Below are 8,121 nucleotides of genomic sequence, written 5' to 3'. Positions count from 1 at the left end.
ATTTTGATAGTAATGATTCGTTCTGAAAGGGGGTTTTATAGACGACACGAAATATAATCAAATGTAGAAGATTGATATTTTAGAAGATTAAAAAAAAAGTAGCAACTAACTAAATAATACTAGATAGAGAGGATTATATTCACATATAGTCTAGTGCAGAAAATTTCAATTTGCTAATTTAGAAAAAAAATAAATAGTTAATTAAGTTTATAGTCCTGGATGGGAAACGTTTATCTACGAAAGAGGACCAATATACAACATAAATTCAGATATAGTCAACTATAAAAAAACAAGTAGCATCTAATTAAGTTTGTAATTTTGGTACAACTTCAGATATAGTCATTTGTAGAATGCTTCAATCGCTAGTTTAAAAAAAAACAAGTAGCAATTAATCCTGGATAAGGTGTGTATCTCTAGAATGAGTACCTATATACTACACGAATTCAGATATAGTTAACGATAGAAAACTTCAATTTTTTATTTCAGAAAAGAAAAATAAGTAGCATCTAATTAAGCTAGCATTTGGCCATAGATTTCCAAATATTTTTTACAAATATTATTTGGGTAAAAATTTGAGTGAAATTTCATCATGTGTTTGGCCATAATATTTGGAAAATATATTTCACTTTTTTTAGAAAAATATGATTTATATCCATAAGTTTTAAAAATATCAAAACTAACTATAAGTTTGTATTACAAGTCAATTGTATCTTTGTTCATGACGCTAGATTAATATGGCAATTTTGAGTGAGTACAACAAGCATCATTTCATACATCGTGAAGTAGACAAAATATATGACTTTGTTATCTTGAGCCGATTATTCATCATTTTCGTCAATAATCGTATTATCATTTCACATTTATCGAATATTTCATCACTACTTGAAATTAATGTAAAAAATTATGTAATACGACGTAAGCAACAACTGTAGAGGGTGTTTTTATAAAAAATAAAAATTTGGGGTAAACTTTCAATTTTTAAAAGATCCCAAATATTGAGATTTGAGCCAAATATTAAAAAAAACTAGTATAAATATTTGTCAAATAATGACAAAGTGTATCGACAAACACTATTTACCAAGTTTTTCCCCAAATATTATTTGAAAAATCTATATCCAAACGGGCCCTAAGTTTGTAATTTTGGTATGATGCGTTTTCCTGTGTCCCAATATACTACACCAATTCAAATATAATTATTTGTAGGAAACTTGAATTTGCTATTTAGAAAAAAAACAAGTAACAACTAATTAAATTTGTAATCCTATGTACATTTTCGTGTGAATGAAATCATATATACGACGTGAATACAGATATAATCAACTGTAGCGAACTCAAATTTGCTATTTTAATAATAACTAATTAAAGTTTGTAATCCTAAGTAGGACAAGTTTCTCTACAAATAAAGTCCAATGCGTGAAATCAAATATAGTCAACGGTAGTAAACCTCAATTTTTTATTTTAGAAGAAAACAAGTAGCATATAATTATGTTTGTAATCTTGGTTGCACTCATTTTTCTTGGTATGTGAAAACTCTAATTTGCTTTTTCAGAAAAAAACTAAAAACAAAAACAAATAACATCTAATTAAGTTTGTAATCATAAGCAGGACATGTTTCTCTATCAATGAAGTTCTATATACGACGTGAATTCAGATATAGTCAGCATTAGTAAAGTTTAATTTTCTATTTTAGAATAAATTAAGTAGCATCCAATTAAGTTTGTGATTTTGGTAGCACACGTGGTCCTATATACGACACAAATTCAGATATAATCATTTGTTGAAAACTCCAATTGGCTATTTAGAACCAAAAACAACAACAAGTAGCATCGAATTAAATTTGTAACCTTATGTACATTTTTCTGCGAATGAGATCCTATATACGATGTCAATTCAAATATAGTCAATTGTAGCAAACTCGAATTTGCTATTTTAGAAAAAAACAAGTAATAGCTAATTAAAGTTTATAATCATGGATAAAATGAAGCCTTGTATGCGATATAAATTCGGATATAGTTAAACTTTAATACATATACCGATGGAATAAAAAGAAAGTTCAATTTTTTTTTGTTTTTTTATACAACTATACTACTAATTATATTTATTAGTAGACTAAGAAAAAAAAAACCTAAAATAAGAAAGAGGATATTTAATCTACTAAAATGACCAATTTACCCTACACGCACTATCGACGTATCTCATTCCATCTTTATCAAATATCTCTTAAATTTCACAACGAGCCCCTTTACTTCTCCTTCTTTACACAATAAGGCTAAAACCGTCCTTTCACCTCAAAACCACTACCCAACGCTCGTTAAATTACATAAACACCCTTGAATCATCAGATCTCACCACGTGTCCTTGCCCATTAATCGAACGGCCGGAACTCTTCCTCAAACAAACACAGCGAAAACACAAACGCAAAGAGATAACGAAGAAACATTAACAGCCAATAGAATTGTAACATTTGATTCACATGGATCGATGACGTGGCATTATATATTTTTTGAAATCCCGCCCAAACTAAAACCGGACTTGAAAATTTTATTTTTTTGGTTTATATTCAATTTATTTTAACATTTGGATGGAAAAAATTTCTTTTGAGTCCCTCACCAAAGCCCCTTCTTATCCTCTCTTCACAACACACACACAATACACAATTCATCTCAAAGGGCAAAAAATATCTCTTTGTTTTTTTCTCTCTCAACCCTAGAAGGTAACCCTACGGCGGCGACTCAGCCGAGGAGTACTACTTCTCTGTCGATTTTGAACGGATTGTGAACCGATTCTAACCGGTTTTTGTTGTTTTATTGCAGTTTTTTTTTAATCATGAAAGGAGGTAAATCCAAGGGGAAAGCAGATAACAAGTACGTAAACGTATTGCTTTTTTTTTGTTGTTGTGAATCAATCTGCAAAGCTGATAATGAATGCGTATATCTCTGTTTTTTTTTCTGTTGTAATTCAATTAGAGAGCTGATAATAAGTGCGTATATCTGTTTTTGTTTGTTCTTCATATTTATTTGGTGTGAACGGAGGTTAATCGAAGGATGAAGCTGATAGAACGTGCGCGCATCTGTTGTTATGGATTTTTTTTGAAGATTTTTTTGGTGTTTTTTAGCTTTTAGATCTATGATTGAGGTGTTTGAGCATGACTTGTTTTTGAATATGTGATTGTTCTGACGATTTTGGTTGTCTATACAGTTCAAATCTATGATTGAGTCCTGTGTGCATGATATGTTTTGGATGTATGATATTTCAATCATTGTGGTCATCTACATGGTCAGAATGTACGATTGAGGTGTTTGAGCAATGATATGTTTGAATCCGTGCGATTATTTGAGAAAAATCTTGCGAACTATTGATTAGATGTGAGGTGGTTTATTTCTATTTGAATGATGTTTTATCATGCTTTGGTAAATCATTACAGTTTTAGTTCTACTCTGATTATGGTTGATACATGAGCATAAGTTGTGGTGTGTGTATATATTTTGATTCTCAATAAGTGTTGAAGGATTTTGATACGAGTACATCAAGAGTATATGGATTGATTGAAATTTCTAAATATATTAAAAGTCTGTTGTCATATATGTTTATAATTTCAGCTGTTAATCTTTGTGTGGTTATGCTAGTTTTGTTTTAGAATTTGATTTGATTTTTTCTGGACTACAACATCCTGGTGTATATGTTTGATAATATTAGTGTTCTATATGCTGGATTTATTTTGAATTTTGATGTTATTTTTACTGGATTATTTCAGGCTGGGAGTGAAGAAGAGTGCTGCCCAGACTAAAAAAGAGAAGAATGCTGCCAAGGATCCAAACAAGCCTAAGAGGCCAGCAAGTGCTTTCTTCGTTTTCATGTACACATCAGAACTCTGTTCTTAAGATTTATGGTGACACTCAGCTTCGTAAATCCTGATTTAATAATGTTATTTTCGTGGCTTGGTATATTAAGGGAGGACTTCAGGAAGCAGTACAAGGAAAAGCATCCAGGCAACAAATCTGTTGCTGCTGTGAGTATTTTCTCTTGTCAGACCTGAAGCCGAGACTGATTTTGTGCTTGAAACTGGTATTTGATTGAGAGCTGTTTTCTCTTTGATTAATCAATCTATAGGTTGGCAAAGCTGGTGGTGACAAGTGGAAACACTTGACTGATGCTGTAAGTATCTGTGTTTTAGCTATTTTTAAAATGCTGTATCGAGACTTAGTGATGTTGCAGTCTTGTTTTAGTCATCGAGTTTTGTTCTATTGATATTGAATTTTGTGTTGTTTGAAATCATGAATACAGGAGAAGGCTCCTTACATCGCTAAGGCTGAGAAACGAAAGGCTGATTATGAGAAGCTAATGGACGCTTACAACAGAAAACAGGTGATGAAATATCTGCAAATTGTACATGCTTATCTTTTTTTTCCTGATTGGTTATTTGTGCTAAAGAAACTCCATATCTTCTGCTGTATAGGCTGGTGAAGCTGAGGAAGATGAGGAATCTGACAAGTCAAAGTCTGAGGTTGATGAGGAAGATGGAAGCGATGAGGTTTGTAATGGGCAATGATCAATATCTTGTTTTGTCTGTTTAACTTTAGGTCTTGTATTGATGATTTTACTTTGATTAACACAGGAAGAAGAGGATGATGACTGAAGTGCTAATGGGAGGGAGTAAATTGGTGGGGAAGCTGTGTAATACCTTAGATATTTCTCTATATGATGACTCCTTACTTTTCCCCGTTAAATACTTGGCTCTTTTTTTTAGTTTATTTTGGGGTTTCTTAGGTATGGGAAAAAGATGAATTAGATGAGAGCTATCTTTAAAGCTCAGTGGCTTATGTACTTTTTATTCTGATGCTGGTGTTGCTTAATGATAATGCAACTTTTTAGGCAATTTGTCTTTCTTTTTCTATATTTGTGTAGAGCTTATTGTTTGTTTCTATTAGAACGCTCTTTTTTTTAGTTTATTTTGGGGTTTCTTAGGTATGGGAAAAAGATGAATTAGATGAGAGCTATCTTTAAAGCTCAGTGGCTTATGTACTTTTTATTCTGATGCTGGTGTTGCTTAATGATAATGCAACTTTTTAGGCAATTTGTCTTTCTTTTTCTATATTTGTGTAGAGCTTATTGTTTGTTTCTATTAGAACGCTCTCTGGTCCCAACTTATATTTCTACGGAATATGCTGTGAGTGGACCATATGTCATCATCACATCAATATTTGGATCTATATTCTGTTATTATACCCATCTGGATAAAGTTTTGTTGTTAGCATTCAAGTTTTCTTTATCCACCTTTTCGGCAAGTGTGGAAAACGTTGCGTAATTCTCTCTTTTATATCGAAGTTTTGATGTAATGTAATTTTGTTTCTAGAGAATTGGATACCCAAACACAGTATTGTGTGTATTATTTTTACGATAAAGAGTACTTTTTATACTTATCTTTATTGATTAATATATGAATTGGTTATATTTTTGTACGGAATAACGTGGGTCCTACGGAATAATGTTTTGATAATGAAATCGAAAACAGATCCCTTATTTTAATCTTGTGGGTGGCGTTGAGAATTTCAGGTCCAGCACATTTTGTCTGCCATTAAGTCACTTTTTGCCCATACACTTTGAGTTTTGAAAATTTGAGTTCTTAAAGCTGTTTAGAAATGTATAACTATATATTTGAATTATTTTGGCATATGGGTTGAAGTTCAAAAACCTGTAAGCTGGTTTGAGTCTGTTTTTGAGATTATTAGATTTAAAAAATCTAATTAAAATTCATTGTCAGTTTTTTTAAGTTCAACATGCAAAAGCTGTTTTAGGTTTTCATTTTCATTCTCGTTACTGTGTTTATAATTAGGTGATTTGTATATAAATTGGTCAGCTTTTTTGACCAAAATGAGCTATTTTAAAAATCAATTCACCAAAATAATATGTTTTTAATTTTTTTTACAAAACTAGTATAAACGTACTTTATGGTAACGTTTTAGAATATTTTCATTATAAAAATTCAACGGACAAAAAGTTAACGGGTTGACGACGTTAAACACATAAATGTACCTGTGAGTAACGTGTTTGGAGAATCCAATCATGGGCCACTGACTCCAATCCTGCAAAGGCGGAGTCAAATCATTGTAGTAACGTTTTACACCTAAAATGTTACTTTGACTCCCGTTTCTTAATAATCTAATCAAGGGCCTTCGACTTCTGCAAATGTAGAATATATTTAGCTATAAAACGTTTCTCACAGTGACGTTTTACCTTAAAAACGTTGCTTTCAATTACAACACTCTGTTAAAGTCATATTCCTCAATTTTTCAAACTGACCAAAATGATTATAAATAAATGTTGTTGTAATATTTTGCATGTTCAAATATAATTCAACAAAAATTTTCCTTGTGTGGTCCATTTTAAAAATAATATTCACAACCTTTGATTTACATACAATTGGTATTATGAAACGCGTACCTATATATATACTTTCAACAGTTCAATTTACATGCAATTGGTATTATGAAAATCTTTGATTTTATTTATATGATTTATAATGTTATATAAAAATATTAATTGGATTAACATCAATATGACAAACATTTAAATGTATCATACTCGATGAAATTTTGTGAATATTATTTTTAAAATGGACCACACAACAAAAATTTTTGCTGAATTATATTTGAACATGCAAAATATTACAACAACATTTATTTATAATCACTTTGGTCAGTTTGAAAAATTGAGGAATATGACTTTAACGGAGTGTTGTAATTGAAAGCAACGTTTTTAAGGTAAAATGTCACTGTGAGTAACGTTTTATAGCTAAATATATTCTAAATTTGCAGAAGTCGAAGGCCCGCGATTAGATTCTTAAGAAACGGAAGTCAAAGTAACATTTTAGGTGCAAAACGTTACTCATAGTAACGTTTTACAGTTGAATGATTTGACTCCGCCTTTGCAGGATTGGAGTCAGTGGCCCGTGATTGGATTCTCCAAAAACGTACTCTTGAGTAACGTTTTACACCTAAAACGTTACTCACAGTTACGTTTATGCGTTTAACGTCGTCAACCCATTAACTTTTTGTCCGTTGAATTTTTATAATGAAAATATCCTAAAACGTTACCATAAATTACGTTTATACTATTTTTATAAAAAAAATTTAAAATATATTAATTAGGTAAATTGATTTTTAAAATAGCTCATTTTGGTCAAAAACTCGCTTTGGAAAGAATCTTCTGCCCATGAAATAGAATAGAAGAGTGACTCCCTCCGTTTCACGAAGAATAATTTAATTTAACTTGACACAGAGTTTTAATAGAAGAGTGACTCCCTCCATTTCACAAAGAATAATCTAATTAACTTGATACAGAATTTAAGAAATTAAAAAAGAAGTTTAAATCTTGTGGTCCTAAAGTTAAAGTTAAATATATGAAATTGTCTTTTAATCTTGTGACTTTCAATATGCCACGTGAAAGCCCAAATTAAAATATTAAAAAAATTACTTTTCTTAAAATATACTATAAAAAAAAAAAAGAGTCCGAAGCCTAAAGGGTATAAAATATTAACAAAAATTTCAAAACGGTTTATAAAATTTTATATTAACCAAAACGGCAAAATATTACAGCGATTCTGCTTATTTTGCCGTTTTGATTAATATAAAATTTTATATACCATTTTAAAATTTTTAATAATATTTTATATCCTTTAAAATTTGAACTCAAGAAAAGAAAGTCATTCTATTTCGAATTAAGAAAATATATTTATTTAAAGTATGGATATATGATATTGTGGTGGTAAATTATCTATCATTATGAAAATTGCAACTACTGGAAGAGAGTTCTCACTGGGTTAGTTGGTTCCTGTTATGTGCCATCATTATTGGTAGATATGGTTTCATTTCTTGTTGGCTCTTAGTTCAAAATCCCATCATTAAATAATAGCATACCTAATCTAATAATCTCATTAATACTACAATTTTATAATGCAATAAGTAGGGTTTGAATATCAAGAAATAGTGCCTCGTCTTATTAATGACTCTTTCCATTTTAAAATTAAATAATTATACTCATATTTTACGCTCTTCAAGAAAAAAAAAATCAAAATATAAATTAGTCATAATTTTTTATTTTTATTTTTAATAACTTTTATGT

The 8,121-nt window shown here is 30.2% G+C and overlaps 1 protein-coding gene across 1 annotated transcript; it reads left to right on the top strand.

The window, feature by feature from the left end:
* Positions 1-2,459: 2,459 nt before the first annotated feature.
* Positions 2,460-5,074, top strand: LOC101264099 (HMG1/2-like protein). The gene is made up of 8 exons (XM_004234463.4): positions 2,460-2,713; positions 2,814-2,864; positions 3,755-3,856; positions 3,952-4,009; positions 4,111-4,155; positions 4,285-4,365; positions 4,457-4,531; positions 4,616-5,074. Exons 2-8 carry the CDS (start codon positions 2,827-2,829, stop codon positions 4,634-4,636), a joined length of 420 nt encoding a protein of 139 aa, XP_004234511.1. The 5' UTR covers positions 2,460-2,713; positions 2,814-2,826; the 3' UTR covers positions 4,637-5,074.
* The last annotated feature ends 3,047 nt before the right edge of the window (positions 5,075-8,121 follow it).

The sequence above is a fragment of the Solanum lycopersicum genome, chromosome 3, assembly GCF_036512215.1.
Source record: "Solanum lycopersicum chromosome 3, SLM_r2.1".
Taxonomy (NCBI): domain Eukaryota; kingdom Viridiplantae; phylum Streptophyta; class Magnoliopsida; order Solanales; family Solanaceae; genus Solanum; species Solanum lycopersicum.
This window is presented reverse-complemented; position numbering and strand designations above follow the sequence as displayed.